The sequence below is a fragment of the Asterias rubens genome, chromosome 20 (assembly GCF_902459465.1).
Source record: "Asterias rubens chromosome 20, eAstRub1.3, whole genome shotgun sequence".
Lineage (NCBI taxonomy): Eukaryota > Metazoa > Echinodermata > Asteroidea > Forcipulatida > Asteriidae > Asterias > Asterias rubens.
This window is the reverse complement of record NC_047081.1, coordinates 598,697-621,498: the sequence shown is the minus strand read 5'-3', so window position 1 is coordinate 621,498 and position 22,802 is coordinate 598,697. Positions and strand designations below refer to the sequence as shown.

The 22,802-nt window shown below is 39.2% G+C and overlaps 1 protein-coding gene across 3 annotated transcripts in view; it reads left to right on the top strand.

Moving 5' to 3' along the window:
• Positions 1-22,802, top strand: part of LOC117303813 (pituitary homeobox x-like) — a 64,811-nt gene that overhangs the window by 28,924 nt on the left and 13,085 nt on the right. The window contains exons 1-2 of one of the 3 annotated variants that reach the window (XM_033788180.1): positions 3,975-4,250; positions 9,093-9,563. In XM_033788180.1, the coding sequence (XP_033644071.1) occupies positions 9,122-9,563 (442 nt within the window). In that variant the 5' untranslated portion in view covers positions 3,975-4,250; positions 9,093-9,121. Of the gene's footprint in view, positions 1-3,974; positions 4,251-9,092; positions 9,564-16,790; positions 17,525-22,802 lie in introns of those variants that run through there. The other 2 variants (XM_033788179.1, XM_033788181.1) reach the window with 2 other exon arrangements.

The following is a 22,802-nucleotide window of genomic DNA, read 5'->3' as shown; positions in this document are numbered from 1 at the left end:
AAATTAAACCAAGGCGATGATACAATTGTACAATTTAATTAAAATCTACAATTGTACAACTTGATTCGGTCCTTCCATGGGTGTACATCCCCGAGGGACGTTGATCTAAATTCCGTCCCCCACCCTCAAAACCCCTCCCGAAGTTCTCTTAATTCGAGACCGGAACACTTCGAAATGAAAATAGGCACTTATAATTTCTCGAATTGTAAACCCAAGTACGAGAAATTGCCAATTATTATTTTTAATGGCAGTAGAATGCCCTCCGTGATCTTTAGGTGCGATAGTTTTATTGGGTAAGAACTCCTTTCACGTGGGGTAGTTATTTCCAATTCGCAAAGTCACGGTTATGTCAGAACTTGGTTGCATAAGCAAAGTCCATGGTCGCATTGAAGGTTCACTGCACTAGTATCGTGATAATTACTAAAAAGGTGGCTCTGCCGTGATGTAGTGTTGCTGCCCCGGAACTTCAACATAACCCATTTAGGCCAATTGTCGTTCTATTACGATGTAACTGTTCGTTTACCAGAACTTCCTGAATAGCCAACGGGGAGCTGAAGCACCGTGCCCTGTGGCACAACTCACACATTGAACAAATAAAGCAAAGGGGATGTATTTCATTTGGGAATTTTAATGAACAACCCGCAAATTTCCCCCTGTCATGTCTTACACGTATTCCCCTGTTCCGGTTTCTGCTTCTGTTTTTAATTCATTCTCTTTGAAAACATGAAATGAATTCGGTGGTAATCAGGAAATGCAATCGTTAGGTATGGTTGATTTGTTTAATTTATAAATTAACTTGAATTTAAAGGGTGTGCACAACATAAAAGTCACAATAATATTATTCAGATTTGCTCATTGCCGCCTGGCGTAACAAAATGGCCGTGATGGAAAATTTGTTTTGATTTAAAGTTTGCCTGAAATGCCTTTACTTATAAGAAATCAGTAGAGTAAAATTTGTGTGATCTTGCGAGTCCAAAACACGAAGTCTGAAAAATGATATGGTTTTCACTTTTGTTCAAACTTGATGTCTGCCTTGAGCTTAGACATAATACTTGTTTCTTATTCCATTACTGAAGGCACATAAAATTATACTGGTCTTTGACAATTAGCTTTAGTGTGCGCCTACCTTAAGCGCGATACCTAAACTTATCTTAAGAAAATTGGAACTCAAGAAACATTTGCCAGTCCCTTCAAAAATTAATATTCACTTTTTTCTCGTGACATGCTTTCACTGGTTTGTTTAATAATTATTAGAGTCACACACAAAGCCATGATACTGTATTTTGACAAATGATTGCCAACATGTTTTCCCTTTTCTTATTTATTCGCTTGGCCATCCGTCATCAGAAAATGTAAATGACTCAATAAACTCTAACCATTACTGACAAGAGAAGTAAACATTTAATTATCTGTACACTCCGGGTCAAATTTGATTTAGTATCAATGTATTAATACTCAATCTTCATAATACAAAATCAATATATTTTATATTGATCGCAGGAGTTTCGACCGCCTTTTTTAATTTGTGTATTTTGTTAGCGGGGTGTTCTCGTTCAAGCCAATGATTCCCGCCCAATTGGGTTGGGTTCGACCGTAATTGGTCTGACGCCACGAAGTTGAGATCCGAAAGCATGCAGGATATCCGAACAGAAATGATGTGTCATTTTGATTACTCATTGAAGAAGCGAAGATGATCGGCCCAAGTAGGAATCATGTACTAATTGCAGTCCAACAATAATGTACTGATTGGACATGTACATGTACAACACTATGTGAGTGTCCAATGCCCAACATCAAACTAACTTATGTGTCTCTTTGATTACTCCTAAAAAAGACGAAGATGATCGGCCCAAGTAGGAATCCGAACGTTTACTAATTGCAGTACAAATATCGATGTACAAGGTAGACTTGCACTGATACAAACCTTCGTAAATGTCCAATATCCAATAATGATGTATAAAGAAGACATTCACTGTACAAACCTACGTGAATGAACAATATCCAATATCGATGCATAAGGTAGACATTCACTGTACACACCTACGTGAATGAACAATATCCAATATCGATGCATAAGGTAGACACTCACTGTACACACCTACGTGAATGTCCAATGTACAATATCAAACTAAGTCATTGTACATTCATATTGACATTTGACATGACCCTCTTGTTCTTCTGTGATATGGTCAACTTCTAGGAGTAAACATTTCTAGGCACTCAGTAAACTTCTCCATATTTTGGTTGGGAAGTATATTCAATTGTAATATATTGCTGGCATTACTGCGATAAAAAGGGAGAGAAATGTTAAACCATTTTCTTAAAACAAAATTATAATTCAGTAAAAAAATTACTAAACAAAAAAGTATATTATTCAGATGCTTGAAAACAATGCAGTCCACCCGTTTCCCTTTACATTATACACACCACATGAGTTTTTTTCACAGAGTATTGCGACGAATTGAAGAATTCCACTTTCCAACATGCCCTTGGGTGTGATTCTCTCTAAATCCCCCAAGATCACGCGGGATTAATCAAACAAACCCTACTCATTAACTCCACTAAGTAACCCACGCGAAGACGTCAAAAATCCAATGACGCACCTTCTCACCCAACCGTTTTTATTAACAAGTAGAGAACAAACCAATAATGAATTCTCGCTATCTCTAAATCTCTCTTCAGTTATCTAGAACCCCCCCCCTTCTTACCCTCTCCCATCTTATAATTGTGGATATTTTTTTGAGAGCTTATCAGACACTTTGGGGAACTTTGGAATTAGAGGGAGCTGTCAGGATCGCTCACTGTCGCTTCTTGTCAAAGCTCGTTGTAGCATGACTCTGCACCATTTATCCTCGGCTTCTGTCACTTTGCATTACTAGACTTTTAAAAAGACAAGAAGAGTCCATGTTCAAGCTAAAAAGAAATCGTGTTCTTGTTGTCTTTGAAGATGGGAATTTTGTAGCCAATAATTTCATTTCTTAATATTGAGGTTTTCTTTTACATTTGTTGGAGTCCTTTTGTCTATGGTGGTTTTGCGTAAACCTTTTGGAGTCACATTCCATTATCAGACTTTTAAAAAGACATGAAGAGTAGATTCTCAAGTAAAAAGAAAAACTCAGAGGTTTTGTTCGTGTTTTCTTCAAGGATGGGTATTGTAGCCAATCATTAAATTTCTGAATTGAGGTTTTCTTTAACGATTCGGGTGTTCTAGCAAATCCAGAATTTCCGCTTTACTTTTCCCCCACCCCTTACTTCTCACCGAAAACTTCTCTAAAATGGTTATTGCATAACGGAGAACTACTTAACACTTAAATTGTATCCACTACGTTTTGGAAATAGTTTATGACTGAGTAAGGTTTTCTTGTTGTGGTTGTTTCTTCTGAGTCATCATACACTCCTTAATGGGTGACGTCTGATTACCAATGTTCGGGAAGTACATTTGCTTCTAGTGCTCGATACACCATACCATTGGAACTAAATTCATGTAAATTAGAAAGATTGTCCAAATCACCAGAGTACCTGTTACATTGCGTGTCACAAGAGTTCACAAGCCCGGCATTTTATTGCCAGCATCCGGGGGTGGGTTTCTCAGCTACCCGTCACCCCAACTTGCACTTTATGAACACTGACAACAACACATGCTGCTGTCTGTATTGGGCCATGGGTGTGAACCATTTAGCCCACGCTACCCTCCTAGAAACAATAAGGGGTGCGTGAATGCAGAGGTTACCCCCTAGTTCCTAAAGAGTGAAATAAGAGAATTAAGAGCACCCCCCCCCCCAATCATGGACACGTGAAGGTGTACTTCGGGTCCCTCCCCTGTACGTAACGTCGGTGATGATCGGCACGGACTTCTGTCTTACGATAACCACTTAGGGATACGCGGGATTTCCTGTATCTCTAAGGTTTGGAGGGAAACTCAGTATAATTTTCGAGAACGTTAAGAGAGGGTTATCCTGAAGGCTAGTGACACCCAAAGCATTGTGGCGGACTTCAAGACGCTGGGCTGGCACGCACTCAGTGGTTCCTAGTCCCAAGACCGTATTGAGCTTATTGCTCTACAACTTCGTTCTTGATCATCATTGGTTGAAAGTTGCTCTTGGTCGTCGCATCTTAGCAGTGTTGCCTCCTCTTTGTTCCAGTACTTTGCTGATTCGGAATCTTGAGGAGCAATAGTTTATCTCTGGATTGGATAAGGAGTGTTTATCAAAGTCTCTTGGAATCAACTTCGTTTTCTTTTCTTGTTTTAGGTAAGTGTCTTCGATGACGATTTTAGGTTTAGTTCTTGTTCTATGTATATTTGGTTTGTGGTTTAATCTACTTGCTTGGTAGATTATGTTCTTTTGAGAACCTGTCTTGCTGTATATTATACTTCTGCGGGTAGATTTTGCGGAATTCGCGAGACAATTCTTTACTACCGCAGAGTAGGTTTTTGGAACTCGGGAGTCTACTCAGCCCCGAAAAGAACTGTCCTGGTTTTTAACTGTGCGGAAGGTAGTTTTGGTTCCTTTCACGTCTGACATCAACTGATTGGTGAGTGAGTCAAAGATATGTCTCATAGAAAAGATGATTACGAAAGCACGATTTGGTTGATTTCGTGTTGATTTATGACAAGTTTCGTTGTGATAAAAGTAATCGAAATGGGGTTGAAATATAACACGATTTAGACCATGTATTTCCATGTTTATTGAGTAGTCAATAAATCCAAGAGTTTACAAGACTTAGTGAGAGAAAGCTTGTGATAATGTTTGGCCAATTAAAAACAAAAATGTTTTGAAAACGATCTGCTTCGGTTCCTGATGGGAGGCACTGGTTGTCATGATTTACCACTGGTTAGTACAATTAATAATTAAGTTTTAGTTTTTTTTAACTTAAAATAACACATGTTTACGGGAAGATCGTTGCAACTGAATCTAAATTGAATTTAGACCAAAAAAGAATTCAAGAATATACTTTTACCCTAAAACCAATGTCTGAAACAATTGGCGTCCGAGCAATCAGGATGAAACGAAACACGCAATGCTTATGATTTCATGTACGTCAAAGTTTGTATGAAAGTTGTCAACATGCGAAACCTCTTCTCAAACACCGATTGAAGATATGAACTGCCAAATTATTGAAACTCTATTAATATTGATTATTGTATTGCGCGATTGTTGTAGACCTAAGCTGTGGTTTTCCCAGCTCGGGTCTAGGGGGGAGGGTGGGGGGGGGGGGGGGGCTGGGAGCTCCCGACCTCCACATGTCCTCATCTGTCAATCCACTGACTGGCTCAACCAGAAAACTGTTCGCATCAGAAGAAATATCCGGACCAGAGCACTATACGAACATAAAAACACAGCTGCCATGGGAGCATAGAATGGTGAAGACGTACATGCCTGGGGTTGGGCCTTCATTTTGGCACCCCCCCCCCCTCACATAAAATAACCCTCCCCCCCATGGTTAAATTCAGCAAGCGATTTAGTAATGAAGGCGATTATGTTGTGCCATGAATGCTGATAGTAAACAAGCACAATTTACCCGAGATATGTTGGTTCCGAGTTATGTGGTCTGTTTGTTAAGCGCTGTGACAAAGCTTTGTCAGAGTGCTATATATTATATGCTTTGTATTGTACTGATGTCTTATTACTCGACGTTTCAGCCACTGTATGCTCTAGTCGTCATCGGAAGAGAAAGTTACATGTATTTTACAAAGCTTCGATACAGCATTATAACGTAAGGGCGCTATATAGATGGTTTTATTTGGTTTTGTGTTATTAACTTTTTACTCGACGTTTCGATCACTGTGTGCTCTAGTCGTCATCAAAAGAGAAAGTTAGATGCATTTTACAAAGCTTGTGCCTATCTCAATGTTGTGGTCTATTGGTTTTTTTTTTGTTCTTGATTTTGTAAAACATTCTTTTTACCATGCAAAGTTTTCAAACCAACTAAAACTCACAGTCTGCGACCACATTAATTAGAAACAAAGGATTTGGGGATGATGTCTAAAGGTTTAAGCTAAACGGCATACAGGAAGCTTTGTCAACTAGATGAAGTTTTAGCAATTCAGATGATCCTTTGGACAGGTGGGGACGGGGGGGGGGTCCGACCAACGACCAACCTTTTTTCTATTTCGAAGAAATAAATTTGAGGGTTGCGTTGAATCACTGAGCTAACGTTGGGTCAACCCAAATGAATTGACAGCAGCACTTGTTACGTCATAAGGACTGAAAAAGCCAGACATCTTGACAGGGAATCTGTTTTTATTTTAAATTTTTTTAAATTTTATGAAGGACATTAGGTGGCGTGTGGTTTCATTGGGAGGAAGTTCGTCACGTGAACAAGCTGTTTATCACGTGAGCTTGCACACACATGCGTGGTGTCACGAATTTTAAAAATATGAGGTGGGGATTTTGCAAAGCTTGGAAAGCAATTCAGATACTTATTACTGTTACACCGTGTTAATATATCGTAATGAAGACGCTCACATAAACTGATCGAAACGTCGAGTAGTTAAAAAGACCTTCGATGGGGGAAGGATCTAAATATACTTGTAAATATCTTCCTCCTAAATACCGTCAAATAAACTTATAGAAACCTCAAGAAGTTACAACTATCGTTTTTTTTCTCAACCACAACAATCTAATTTAGAGATATGGTGGTGGACACAATGACACTATTAAGTTTTGGGTGAATTTGTCTGAATACACCCAAACCAAACAGCACAATACCATAGTGTCTAACACCATACCACAGAAAGGCTTATAAATAAATAAAAAATAAATAAATAATGCAAATTTATAAGGCGCCGGTATCCGCCATGACTGACGCTCATGGCGCACTAACAAAAAGAAAAGAAAGAGTGATTTTGACATGGTGGTGCCGCAAAAGTTGTTGCTAGATTTGTAAAACACTCATCGAATTAGTAACCAGCCTTGAGTGAGAGACTAGTCCACTCAAAGCGCCCGTTTGAACAGAAAGAGAACGTTTAATGGCTCGTTTCCTCGTCTCTAATTGACTGATTTGTCCCAACGGGTGCCATTTGTTACGCTAATTGGGGGGTCGAGTTACAAGACACGACAGACGGATAAATTTGAGATCGATACGAGAGATTGATGTGGAAGTAAACCGAATGGCTTCAATCAGGATCGTTTAAGTTTAAAGACGTTTCTGTGTATTGGCACAGGGTATAGGAACTGTCATGGAGATACCTCTGGCAACCAAATCGAACCTAGATGTTATTTCAAACAGTAACTATTCAATTGGATTCTTTGATTTGTATGTATGGTGTATCTGGTCTTGGGTTTTGAATCGAAATAAGGATGTATGTTTCTTGTTAACGTGTGACTATAATGTCTACGAGTCGAAGGGAGTTAGCATACAAGATGCGATAGCCACTTGTCACCCATCTGTTGCGTAATTAAACCATCTAAATGATTGAGCCTACGCCCTTTGGTGTCCTAACTACGCCCATTGCATGATTTGACGCGTTAGAAATCGAGTGTTTTTTTAAAGGAGCTTCGGTCTGTTGGCATTTTTCGCTTTTGGCAGTGTTGGCAGTGCTGTCGTTTTAGACGCTGATGTTGTTCTCGTTGTGGTCGCGGTCGTCGTTGCCGTCTTTGTTGTTGATGTTGTAGTTGTTGTTTTTGTTTTTGTCATTGTTGTTATTCTCGTCTGAGGTGAAACAGTTCCAATAAGATCCTCTTTTTACAATAGGTTTGCATTCTTCACATAGTACATCCTACTCGTTACCAAGCCGTGCTATCAAGCTAACTCCCACCTGTTATGTTACAGTGACATCTATAATCTACGATGTAAACAGTTGTTACATTACAGTGACCTCGTGACAAAGCACCACACCCACAAGTCACATGTAACCGGGTATTTAAACAAAAGTCATACATTTTAAAAATGGATAAATGTTCGTCACTGAATTGGTGCAGTACGTCAGTCCGTGGCTATATTTGCAGAATTCCAAATCGGTCAAATTGTGATATTAGTGAAATGGTCATAGCCAACTATCAAAGTTATATTCGGCTTAAATAGTTCCTATTCTATGCCCAGTTTCACCTGCTCAAAGGTTCTTAATTGGGCGCCGTTTTACCCGATACGTGACGCTATAACGTCATGCGCGCAGTGTCTTGCTTACAGGCCCAATCGAAAATAATACCACAACAAGTTAAAAGTTCCTAAAGAAATACTATTTCCTGGTTAATAAAACATAAACAAACGTGGTAAGATTTAGATCACTGCATATCTATATATAATAGAGTCTCTCCATTGGTTAACGATCTCAGCTTAAGCAATAACTTTGTTATGGTTAGCAGAAAGTGTGGACTTCCCTTTAGCTCTTAATAATTGCTTACTGCGTTTGTAATGGTACTGGAAGTACTTTTTAAACTATTGGGCACAAGTTATCTTTGGCAATTATTCCACTTACCCTCATCGGAAATACTTCAATATTTCAGAGGAAGCGCCACGTTATGCGGGTGTATTGTTTCCTCGGGTGAGACTTGATCGATTTAATTACTCCAGTAATTGTTGGAGAATATCGGACGGAAATGTTGAGCAATTCGTCAGTCATTTTGGTGAGGCGTATTTGAAGGCAATCGGAACTCCCGGAATTCAAGGACGAATATAGTTCAGGAAGACCGCAATCGGAATTGATGAGAGTGACCGTGAGAAGACAATGAATCAAAACAATTGGAGCTAATTGCTAAGAAGTGTTTTTATTCTTAGCTGCGCTTCACACGTTTAAATATCTTCAAGATGTTCAATGAATAGGGATGTCAAGAAGATGCTACGCGCAGAGTATACTGTTCGAAACGTTGAGAAAAGTCGAGATGAATTAATTCACGAGTTCAAGTCACTCAATTTAAAAAATAGAATAAGCTGTTACCAACTGCTTACCAACGAAAAGAACCTATGATCAAATTGCAAAAACTAGTTATGGCCTAACTTTTCGACCCTGGCAGAATTGTTCTCGGCATTTAACTTGATGTAATTTGAATTGTAAATCTTCATTGTCTTAAAAGATTTCTCTCAAAGGACTCCATCGTAAAGAACTTTCTCTTTTCAAAGACAACAACTTTGTTACCTATTTTCCCAAGCAGGTTCGTCAACACTAACATCCGGGTCGACAATGTTTAAGTTTGACAACAGACGACCATTCAGCGACATCCTGCCGTCGTTCAACCACTTTGGCGCCCCCAACGGCCACTCCGTGACGTCGCCGGTTACGGGGTCAGCTGACCTCTTAAACATGGACGCCGCAAGCCTCCAACAACAACAACAACAGACGCAGCAGCAGATTGCACACACCGGACACACGTCATCACCGCAGAGCATGCTGGTCCAGACTGACTCCAATGGTTACGGGATAGCCACCACACCACATCGCGTGCTCGAGAAGGACACCGTACCAACTTCCGGTCTGCTTGACCCCGGGTCAGATCGCCAGCAGCCGAGAATGACGGAGCTGTGTACTGTAGGCGCCTCATCAGCAGGAACGAGAGCGATCGCTGATATCGTCATGGATGAGGTCGAGGTCAAAGGTCGCAAAATAGGAAGGAGCGAAGTAAATGGTGAGTACATGTATTTTTAGGTTTCTTTGAATTCTGAATCAGATGAAGATGCAAGAATATTCGGAGAATGTGTGGGTTTTTAACTAACGGAAACCTCAATGGCGCCGCTGGAGGGCGTGACGCCCACCTATAGTTACGCCCCCTGCCACAAACTCGTCACAAATGGATTCAAAATAGAAAGGTCTTGACGTTTCGTGTCAAGGCCAGTTTGACGTCACTATGAAACACACTACGCATGCGTGGCATCAATCTCACGAGTTTGAATTATTTCCTTTGTCGGCATCCTCTCTCAACGAAGGTCGGCTTAAAAATGTTTCGGGGGAAACGCCCTCTCGCGGTGAATCATGGGTGACGAACGGAAGTTATTAATCGCCCTGTGACCAACAATAGCTTGGGACCGGGAAAGGACGATCGCCAGTTTGAGGTCCCAAAATAAAATGGCAATGTGGAAAGACTTGTGTGACTATCGAGAAATGACAACTTTATATGTGGAATTTATCACCACTGAACTAGCTGTAAGTGGCGTGATCGACCAATAAATGTTTTGTCATTCTCGGCTGGCGATCTCGCCAGGGTCAATTAATTATTATTGGCGTGGTCCCGAGTGCGAGCACGCAATGTGGTTGGAGGCAACCTCGTAACCTAAATGTTTACCGCTGGTGGCCCCCTCTGGAAGTCACTTATTGTTTCCTTCATTGGGAATCATTGTAAAACGTTAAGACAGTTTTTTTTTATCATGATTTTCTGTTAGTGTTTTCAAACGATTGTATTATCATAGCCACTTTAACTAGGTAGTTGAATTGGGAATAATTATTGTATGGTGTGGAATAATGTTCGGTTTGCGCTGACATTATGTGATGTTAGTTACTTTGCTGTGACACGTATGTCTTTGTCTTACTGAACATCTGAAACATTTGAAACCCCGAAATGTTGTAATTTCCTTGCACGCAAAAACCAAACTCCGACTGCACCGGAATAATGGGTTCCGTGCGGATGTACAATGGCAAATACCGCCCTCTTGCGTCAGGGAAAATGTCACCCCGTAGAGTAGAGATGGCCGTGTCGTTCATTTAAATACTGGTTTAAAACAGCAGAAACTGGGGAAACTAAATTCTATTTTCAGAACCATTTTTGATAAATCTATATCTTTGAGCAAGATATGGAAACTGTGGATGTTCAGATGCTTCAGATTGATGTTAGCTCTTCTTGGAATCGATTAACACTGACGATTAATAAATGCTACAAAGCTTCGATCAAAATTGAAATAGTATTTTAGAAACAATTCATCGTACCAACATTTAGCATCAACCAGTGTAGTACTCATACTCGTACTTGTTCTCTAGTACTACCCGAGTGCCTCGTACTTGTTCTCTAGTACTACCCGAGTGCCTCGTACTTGAGTACTATATTCTACTACCGTGTAATGATACTCATAACTCGTACTTGTACTGAAATACTATAATAATTAGGACCATTTGATGGTCCTACTCATACTCGTACTTGTACTCGTTGAGTACTACTTGAGAACGGTCTAAATGGAATTCGTACTCGTACTTGAGTACTACTCGTATGCCGTTTTAATGATACTCGTACTCCTACTTAAGTACCACTAAATTGAGTACCACTTGATGTTCCTCATACTCGACTTGTACTCAAGTGTCGTTCGGATTGTACTCGAAGTCGAGTGGTACTCGTTGTCGTGTTGATGGCACTTGAAGTACATTCTCAAGGTTGTCACTGTTGTCATAGTTGTCGTTAAATAATATTTTGTTTTAATCCCAACACACTTTCACAATTATATCGTTTTTGTGCACAGCCTAAAAGAATTTAAAGAATCCCATTTTGAAAAAAAAAAAATCTGTTTTTATTGTTTCCCCGCTTAGTGGCTAGATTTACATTTAAATATTGCTTTCACCTCATTTCACTTTGGTGTTTATCCCATTTAATTGAAAATTCTTGATTCACCCCGGGATATCAGTCCACAAAGCTGTTCGGGTTATTCCCCCCTCTTCTTTTTCAGAACTGAAAATGAAGTGTAGGTCAAATCCTCAGTATTTAGTATCCTCTAATTGACTTCACATCGCTATGATTTATTCTAATGGACCGTCGTGACTCGGGATAGGAGCTTGGAATCGGATGGGGAGACGCAATTCAAACATTGCAGTGGTTGGAATACCACGGCTGCGAGGGTAATTTCCCACTACGTTACTACCTCAAACCAACAACCGTGCAATGTCTTTTTGACCGGGCGGAGTACGGGAGGCAAATTGCTCCCCTTGTGTGTGAAGTCGAGCCGTGATTATTGCTATCTCCGGCGAAAAATTGAAACCGAGACATGAGTTTGTAGAAGTAGTAGGGGGAGAATAAGAGAGAGGGAGAGATGGGAAAATGCCCCGTGCCGATGAGTCCCACCTGCCGTTGAATTTCTAGCGTGATCTCCCGCGGGGGCTGCGCTCCGTCTCGCCCGTTACCCGAGCTCCGTATGCTCGCTCAAGACATCGACAGCATGCAAATTATTATCCATCTTTCTGTCGTGGTAGGAAAACTGCCATAAGCCATTAAGTTGCCAAGAGTCCGGAGTGAACGCTTAAACCTCGATGTAAATCATTATCGTTTTTTTTTTTTTTTACGAAGTAAAGGGAAGCGACATTAGGTTTGCTTATGATAGTGGTGTGATGCCTATTTATAGCTTGGGGCCGTATTGGATATTGCCTTATTATACATTCATGAGAATTAGTTAGCGGTTGAAGCGATGTACACCAGCTTCGATAAGTGGAGTCCATCTTTCCCATCGCTGGAGACGAACCCAATTAACTCAAACAATGAAGACATGAGATTATCAACTCAAGACGTTAATTGTTTGGTGGGAAGCTTAGATAATCTAATATGTATAGGCTCGTGATAACCAATGATAGATGGTAATACAACTAAGAAAATGAGGCCGTGCGAACAAGTGGCACTTAATTCCAAAAATGATTATTTTATTTCTGATTGTGCTGCGTCTAAAGCGGTAACTTATAATTATCACAAAGAGAAATAACAACAACCACAATGTAAACAAAATCAGTGCAGATAAACAAGTGAATGTCTATTTTTTATCTCTCATGTTTATTGAGTATTTATTATTAATAAAACAGAATTGTAATGCGTACGTATCCACCCTGTTGAGTGTTAATGTTATCATTTTATTTAATATACAAAACGGGATTATCCAAATGGAGGCACATGAGTGTCTGACCTCAAAACGGAAGTTCCTTTTTTCTCAATCAGATTTTTGTTTAGTGAAATTGTTTTAGTCACCGATAAAATGTCGTAAATGAGAACACGATGACGAGTTAATGCTGTAACTACTCAGGGTTTAATTTGTTGTTGGGGTGTTGGGGTGTTTGTCTGTTTGTTGGGTGTAGTTTTTGATGTGTTAGTTTGTTTTTTATTTTGTTTGTTTGTTTAGTGTCCCTCTTTTTTGATTTTTTTTTTCACAAAACGAATTTGGACTCTTACCTGTTCTCTATGCCGCTGGAGTTATTTCTTCCATGACCGCGCAATAAAACACTTAAGAATAAAGAAAACAATAAGTAAAACGCTCTATATATTTCGGATTTTGTTTATTAAGACCGAAAATTTCACATAATCTTGTTGATTTTTTTCTCGGATTCTGAACTCTACTCGTTCGTGACTGGTCAGCGATTTTTACCACAGAGGTAAAAGTTCAAGGGTCAATTACAGTTATATCAAAAGTAACGATGCAACCCTTAACTAATGATCGATGAAATACTTTTCCAAACTATCCATCAAAAATAATGTCTCTAGGCTTCAACATAAACACACGAAAGTGAACATCTACCCCATACACCGGAACCCTCTCAAAAATCAAAACAACCACAACCAAGCCCCCTTCCTCACCGACCGGCGCCCCCTTCCTCACTGACCGGTGCGATATCGATGTTTTCACGCCTTGAACTAAAGCGAGGGCACGGGACAAGAGAGCTACTCGGGTCGCGCTCAATAACAAACGCCCGTGTAAAAAACGCCCGGAGCGTTACGCATGCACTCAATGCGTTTACTGGAGACTTGGTCCTACTGAGCTACTGGCGTTTTAATCGCACTCCAAATCCTCAATCATCGGATCAATTAACTCTGTGTCATCCTGTGTTGATACAAGAATCTTCCAGGCTTTTAAGAATGAGACGAAGACAGCCAAAGGGTCTTCTTAGATGGCGGGAGAGGAGGGGAAAGATTGTGGGGATGATATCAAAGTCAAGTTATTTTGGGTCAATAGTCTTTTATTAACTTTGTATTGCCATAAAAACAATCACGATCAGTGTCAATTACAGGATCTTAAGTGGCACGCTTATTGTTAATAAAAACACTCAAAGGGGAAGCTGTAGACGCACATTCCACAGGGATACTGCAGGAGAAAAATATAGGAGGGCAATGTAGAAAAACAATAGGACAGAAGGTAGTAAATTAGAGTAGAGTAGGAATTCTGAAATGCACTGGACACTGTTATTGAACAAGACATAAAGGGAAAACAAAAGGCCTCCTGACATACCGAATGGGAATTCTGAAGACTGGGGTTCTCCACCAGGAGTTTTATGTTCAAAGTCTTTGGGATGTTCTTTACTATACAGGGACAACGGAGAGAACAAAATAATGTCTCCACCAGGAGTACACCAAACATAATGTGTGTTTGTTGATGAAGTATTTGTTTGTTTATTTGTTTGTTTGTTTGTTTCTTTGTTTGATGATTTGATTCTTTGTCGAACCATTCATGCAACTTTTTAAACAAAATAACTTAATCTTAAAAATGTCTTGAGACGAAAGTTATTCTGGAGTACAGAAACTTAACTCAACCTCAACATTGAAAGAAGGTGCCTTCCTTTTCCGAAAGTGCGCCCTCAATCGTTACACTTGAGAGAGCCGCACGCATCCAACCGTAACGTACACTTCCCTTAATAGCCATTAAGTAACGCAGTCAAGTGGAACTAACAGACGACATGTATATCCATAAAAATTGCGGTCATGGTGCAGTGTGACTGTATAGAGTATGCCAGTCACTTCATCATGCGCTAAGGTCATAGCATTACAACGTCTGGAACCGGTTCTCAAATTAGAACTGCGTTCTAGATAAATACAATGGAACATTTTACTAATGTTTCAAATTACGCTATGTTCAGTAGATGGCGATACTAATTATTGTTAACATCATTTTCATTTCAAGCAATTATTTCCATTCAAACCGATAATCAATATAACAATAACAAAGAACTGGGCCCAATTTCATAGAGCTGCTAAAGCACAAAATTTTGCTTAAGCAAAAAATTCATTGCTTAGTAAAATCAGATTACCGGCCAAGACTCCACTCAATTGTTATGCTAAGTAAACAACAGCTAAATACCGGTCACAAGCAATGTACATGGAATGAAATTTGGGCCAGTAAAATGTGTAAAATAAGCCAGTTATTTTCGTGCTTAAGCAAAATTTTTGCTTAAGCAGCTCTATGAAATTGGCCCCAGTATTTGGGAGAATTTGAAATGGGGGGGGGGGGGGGCATAACCAGATTAGCCAATGATAGTGGTAGGCATGCTCAGACAAACAAAAACACAATGAACTAACATAAACATTTACAAGTACTATATATTTGATGTAATTTTTATAAATCTTGTTTATCTTCTCAATTTTTTTAGTTTATGAGGAACTAAATACGTCCGTATACAAAGAAGTTGTCTTGATATAATAATTTGCATATTGTATTTTGCCCAATTCGGAATCCATAGTTGGGCACAGTGAGCGAGTCTTACGTCACGCACCGCGTGTTTTGGTCCTAAGCCGGATTCATCCCCAACGCACAATGTTATTATTGACAGTTATTTTGTTACCCAATCATATGGAACTAATCTATTGGGTGTGTATACTTAACAGATCTGACTTACTCTGTAATCGGGCAAAATTTGAATATTAAAATTATGTATTGATAGATATACTTTGAAAACCATTTTTACTTTGTAAACACTGAATAACTTTCGGCAACTTTCTCCTCAGTAGGCCTACAACAGCGTGGGTACGAATGAAGGGTTTGAAGAAATAACTAAACACTTAAAATGGTGTGGCAGGACTTTTCGCAAACTTGCTGGCGAAAGTTGCTCAATCTCCAAATGATTTTGATCAGTGGCATACCTACCTATATGGACGATTTTACATAAATATCGAACACATTGAAATCGTTAGCAATGTTCGAACGTAAATGAGAAGTAAAACTCATCCTAACGTGTAATCTAAAGACGGTTTGTGTATGGACACCAGGGAAATCAATCAACTTGCTCACTAAAATGATTTTTATGTTGATGTATTTCACTATGCATTTGATTTATACTAATATTAGGCCTACACTTCCATGTCGTAAACAAAAACAAGTGATGAGGACTATGAAGAGTTTAATGCGTTGTTGTTGTTGTTGTTGTTTGTAAGTTGTTTTGTTCCTATTTGTACGTCTTCTGTTTGTCCGTTAATCTTGCCTATCTGTCTGTCCACAGGCTGATTCCTACAAGCCTCGGCTTATCAATTCAGCCTAAATAATGTTCCATTTCTTTGACGATACAAACCTTACACTACTCCGCTCGCTATTACATTGTAGATGCACTCTGTAATGCTGTGTTTTTGACATGTATGGAAATAAGTGTGAATTGTGTAAAATGGATTTTGCAACCTGTTTCACTAAGGGGGTGAACGTTTGGTATTATTTAGGGCCATCTCTCAATAGGCTCATCCACCAAGGCCGAAAAGATTACATATGGGGGAGAATAGACGTGATTTGCTTGCAAGTGGATGAGCAAACCTTTCTTTATGTTACCAGTAAACTCCCTTGCAGTGTGACAAGTCTCATTGAGACGGCGAAGAGCTACAGGTACACGCCAGAGAGGGACAAGTTTGTACGTGTTGTACTCGGCTACCACGGTTAACTTCTTCTTTATTTCTCTGTTCTGGAATGAATGGCTTCCGGGTAAGGTTTCCTTGTTTAATTGAGGAAAGTTCTTGGGAGCGGTCCCTCCCTGTTAGATCCACGGCCAATCACGACAGCGGATGCACCATGAGTGACAGGGTGTTGCGCACGCTGACTGGGGCGAACACGGTGGGGCCGGTACTAGGTGAACAATAGACCCCAATGTGACATCACCACCGCTAATCACACACGCACAGTGGGTTCTCAGGGCGAATCAACACACCGTTACTGGACTTCATTCAACATTCAACTCATAACGTAAACACAGCCACGCACTGACAACATCGCTTCTACCGGTTTTCCCTAACACGTCACTTCACCGTTTTGTATTTTGTTACCAATACTATTGATTTAACATTTTGAGCTGCTTAATTTTTGTCGCTGTGACTTCTACTTCAAATGGTTGAGCCGTTGCAATCAAGCGGTGTTATAGTTTTCTTCATCGGCTTGGCGGTAATCCTTTAGGGTTAGACCCGGGAGCTCGGTTAGAATCCAGAGCTACATAGGCGGGCTTAGAGAAGCCAGTTCACCGCTTCCCATTGAGAGAGTGAACTCCATGTACTTGTTGTGTGTGTGCGTGCACCGTACTCAACCACTGGAAGAAGGCACAGAACGGGGGTCAAGCCCAACCCACGTCTTACTTCTAATCTCTAAGAAGTCTCGAAGGTGATCCAAGTGAGCCATAGACGAAGGTTGAACTCCTGATATAGGCCCTAATCCCACCGTAGGGGGAACTTTCTATATACGCTGGAACCAAGAACAAAACAGAACATGAATAGTATCAGTGAGCCGTTGTCGACGTTGGAGGATCTGGTAGGCTCGAGTCCGAGACCGGGTTCTGTGGTGACTCTTGCTGCAATGTCACCGGGGATTCAGTGCAATGGAACGGCAGCAACGTCAGCCAGACACCGACACAGAGATCATCGCTCCGGTGAGGACTACTCATCAACAACAGATCTAGGTACTTATTTTCGAAAAGTTATTCTCGTCTGTCTGTATAATTTCATTTTCAACATTTTCAACTACTTAAATATCATTTTATTTTACCTTGTACAGGTGAACTAGTGGGTATCTATGTTTAATCTACCTGTGGGAAAACATCCAGTTATGTTTAACTCGGTGCAGAAACTCAAATGCCAACGCCGCCATTTTGAAAATGTTACAATTTATTAAAACTCAGTAATACTGAAAACACATTTGCACGAAACTGTCATCGGAATTACAAGTCAAAGGTTTCTGAGTGTCGTCTTATAGCCCGTCTCGTTCCCCTATATGTTGTTGTGTGTATTTTAGTTGTTTGTTTGCGTTATTTACTTGTTATTTATGTATTTGTTTACATATTTACATTTGTTTACTTATGTATTGTTTTGTTACTATACGTACAGTCTCAAAATGATACAGAGCAAAATATCACATTGTGTGAGCATTTCACCCGGTATTTTTTTTTCCTAATAATGTCGTTTTTTCCTTCAATGTCTTTACGTATTCAGGTATACATTTTATAACTATCGGGGCCTTGCCATTTTTAACAAGTTAATTTTCATTCTGATCATATTCGTGTTTGTAAAAATGTGTATTATGTTGATATATATTATTGGATGGCATTATTTAATGAAATAAAAATAACTGTTGAGTTTTGGCAGACAATATCCTTAATTATGCAGCCTAGCAAGTTAAGACACCTTTCGAAGTGATTCGAAATCGATCATTTGTTTTTCAAATTAGTTGGCGACCTTTAAATGTCATCAACGATCGTTGTCTCAATATTCCGATTTTGCTGTTCATTTTGATAATGGAGCAGTTAAACGGCCACATATTGGATCGTATCTGACCTTAGCAATTAATGTTTGTTTGCCAAACGGTAAATAAAATAGAAAACATTTGTTTTAATATCCATCACATCATCTTACGACTGATTTTATTGTCGACAACTTAACATAAATGCGAAAGTCAGCTATTCTCGTTGACGATCTCATAATGTTTAGTCAAGTCTACCTTTTTGTTTCGTTTTATTTATTCGATTGTGATACGTCATTTATTTGCGAATTTGCCTTTTTTATATTGTCATGTGACTTTCCAGTAGCGTTGATGATTGCAATAACGACGTCAGGGTGTCTGATTGACGCTGTTTTGAATTTTGTAGCACCCGACTACTGCTCATAATCCTATAACTGCACACGCAAAGTATATACGATCTTGGCATTCTGGTTGGAAAATCCCGACTTATGTCTATTTATTTCTGACAATTTTGACATAATATTCCTTTTTATTGTAGGCGTCATTCACCCAACAGTAACCGAGTAAATGAATTAAGACTGAACATGTGGCTGAAATCCACGTGTTGGAGGACTATTTCTCATTAGCAGTAATGTAATTAGATTGAGCTGAGCTCAAGGGTACCCTTTGTTGTTATCAAAAAAGGCAAAATACAAACAGGCACCCTGTAGGCCACTTTACGTCGAATTACATGTATAATTGTGTGAATGGTCTATGAGGAGCTAGTGTATAGGGACTGTTTATACATTATTTTATTCTTTATTTTGTTCATTTATTTATTCGGTAGTATTATTATATAAAATAAGTAGTTTCGATGGCCTTAGCTTTCGACTCAAACTGTACCCTTTTGTCAAAGGTATACACAACGACAAAAATAAGCAAAGAAAGGGAAGATAAACAGAAAAACGGAAAGTTACAGCCATATAGCTTTCCCGTTCGACGGAGACAGAATAAATATTTAACTTCACCTGAACAAGGAAGTGATTTTCTGATGAGCATTTTGTTGGATCGTCTTATTGTCATTTTTGTTGATCCTTTTGTTAAGCTCAAACTTCCTTATTGTTTAATACATGAAAGGATTACTATTATGTTGTGTATTAAATCCAAGTGGGGATAAGCCACCAATTACGTAGAGACATACAAGGAAGGAAGAGTTTGGATAAATTGAATAAGTCGTTTCGAGATATGTAGGACACAATACTTTAAAGACAATGGAAACTATTCGTAATTGTCAAAGACCAGTCTTCTCACTTGCTGTATCTCAACATATGCATACAATAACAAACCTGTGAAAATTTGAGCTCAATCGGTCGTCGAAGTTGCGAGATAATAATGAAAGAAAAAACACCCTTGTCACACAAAGTTGTGTGCGTTTAGATTGTGATTTCGAGACCTCAAATTCTAAACTTGAGGTCTCGAAATCAAATTCGTGAAAAAATACTTCTTTCTCGAAAACTACGTCACTTCAGAGGGAGCCGTTTCTCACAATGTTTTATACTATCAACCTCTCCCCATTACTCAATACCAAGTAAGGTTTTATGCTAACAATTATTTAGAGTAAACACTAATAGTGTCCACTGCCTTTAACAATATTAGGTTTAGGTTAAATTTGTCTGTACATGTATGCACCCATACCAAACCAGTATTACTATAGTGACAGGCAACATACATCGAAAAGAACTGATGGGGCAACATTCTAGCCTCGATTAATAAATAAGATCTGAGTCAAGGGACACTTTTCATACCTTTTGTAGATCATGTTTTGGGCCATGACACGAATCCCTACTCACTGTGAATGAAGATGTATGTAATATAATTTACCTGTTGAATTTCAGCTTCATTAGCCGTCAAGTTATTGAGAAAAAAAAGGAAAATCACTGAGCAACGGTTCCAGGAGAGATGCGTGAGTCCGTTGTCATGCTAAAATAATTTTCGTCTCATGAGGCGAAAATTAATCTCGTGAAACTGTTTTCCTCATTTCTCAACGACTGCATTACCTCAGCAAGTTATATTTTAAGGACACTTTTCATTATCTTTAAACTTTGTTTGTTTACTGTACATCTATGGGAATTGTTATTCGTATCATATCAACAAGGACCCAACCCTTTGATATTTAGCGTAAACCTCTGACAAAAGATTGGTCATCTGCGATTGCATCAACTCAGCAACAGTTTTTCCATTATCTTTTCCAGAATTAACTCGGACTGCCCCAGTCTCCATGACCATCCGAAACTACCTTGATAACCCAAGTCAGTTTCACATGAGACCGTTTTTAGCAAGACACGGAGACTAAAATCAAATGACTTAAAAATTCATCAGACTAAAAAAAATGTCTACTAGTCGTGTGAATGCTACCCTTGTTGAATAATAACCAAGGACCCTTGTTATTTTATTTTAACGACGATATCAAGACCTTTAAAACAAAAGAGCAACGATGTTAAACTCACGAATATGTAGTGTGAACCGATAACTGGGCCATGACCCTTGAAATAGCGATATCATTTTCATACCTGAATCTTATTATATTTCAGATTGTGTTTTGTGTTTTGTTTTTCCATTGTTCCTGAGCTAACCGAAGGAACTTAAATCACAAGGGATGCTTGTTTTTTTGCTCAATCGGATATTGTGATGCGGCCAGTTTGCAAATTATTGCCTTAAATCCGACTTAATAAGGTTCACCGTCTCCCAATTAAAATAGTCTCTGCCACGTGAGTTGAGAATCTATGTTGCGTGGTGACTGACCAACACGTGAAATATACACGCACGTGAACAGAAATACAATGTACCAAGCCTGCAAGTAAGTACGGTTTGGACGTGCGATCACGTGTTGTACACAAGACAGTACTCGGCATACGTGTTTTGTCTTGAAGGCATTGCTACGCAATATCATTGGGAATTAATCAAATCAGAAATCATTACACAAGCACGAAACCCAACATCCCTGATGTGCGTTGATTTCTTTAGTCTACATGTTCCAGTGGCACGTGTTTGCAATGTCACGATGTGTGAGGTCAAATCCGATTTCAAATTGTACAGATGCTATTTTACTCACGAGAAAAGGCAATTAAATGAAGACAGGTGCGCTAACTGGGTGAGGTATGAAGACAACAGAATACAGTCGACTTTAAACAATTAGATTTGTGAATCTTTAAAAAAACATATAATGTTTGGGAATAGTTATTAGAGCAATTGATTATTGTATTTTGTTTTTCAGGTAAATATTAAGTTATTGAATGTTTAACTGCAACTCCGGGTTCGGGGATCATTTTCGTCTCACCAAATTTTGCAAATAATATTTGGCTGTCTTTAAAAATTTCTCAAGTACAAAATAATTGCATGGAAAATTTGAATTTTACCGACTGATAGACACATTGTCACATGACCATCATTTCTCGTTATGAGTTTAAGACGTGTAGCTGATGTTATCAGTTCTAGGTGTGTCTGCAACTTAACTCCCCTCCCAGTATTTCCGCTGTCAACTACTCGTTCGTTTAATGAGCTGTCTCCTCGCGCGGTGTTGAGTTGGGGGAGGGGAGGGGGTGGTGCTGGGAACCACTTAGGTAGCTCTGCAAGTGGGAGTTCTTTGAGGGAATTTGGAGAGGTCGGGATGAAACCTAAAGGAAATTGCTACCGTGAAGAACGTTTCTTATCTCTCACTATCTTTGCTGTGTAATTCTGAGGACGGCACTACGGTTTACGGATGTAACAGTGTACTTATTTACTTATTTATTTCATTATATTTTACATCTTTGGACATTGAAATACATATTTACATTGGATAGTGTTTGTGTCGTGGTGTTGTTGCTGCTGCTGTTGCTGTTGCTGCTGCTGCTATTAGCTACTGGTGTTTTCCCTCTTCATATGACGAGTTCTGATGCAGTTAATTTAATATTCGACTTTACACGAGTCAGTTCGACTGATCGCCATATTTTTGAATTAAATTTAAGTCAGAAAAGGGGTTAAATAATTCCAAACAGATCAAGTTAATCCAATAAACGTTAACACACTTCAGATCAGTTTATGTAAGATCAACTGTGTATAAATCATTTCAAGCCAAGTCAACTAAATTGAAATAAACCAAATCAAATCAAATCAAATCAAAACTGCTAATTTCTCATGATTTCCCAATGTCGGTAAGAAAAGAGGATTCACAACTTGGTCAGTTACTGCTTTTAGGAATTGGTCTTTAAATCCTAGACATGTTGCCCCCCCCCTAACACCCAGACACCCAAATGCATCACCCAATACCTTAATACTCCTTCATCCTCAATTAACTCACTCCTACCTACGTCTTAAGCAATTGCTCTCTCTAAGTTGTCTTGATCAGCAAACCGGAAACTCTATTTCAAGTGAGTTTCAAGAACCCGTTAAACTCACTGTCGAATAAATCAACCCAAAGTTAACAAGAAGAAGAAAGCCCGGGGTTTCGGAACCACTTAGCAGAGTTGTCATATTGCTCGCCG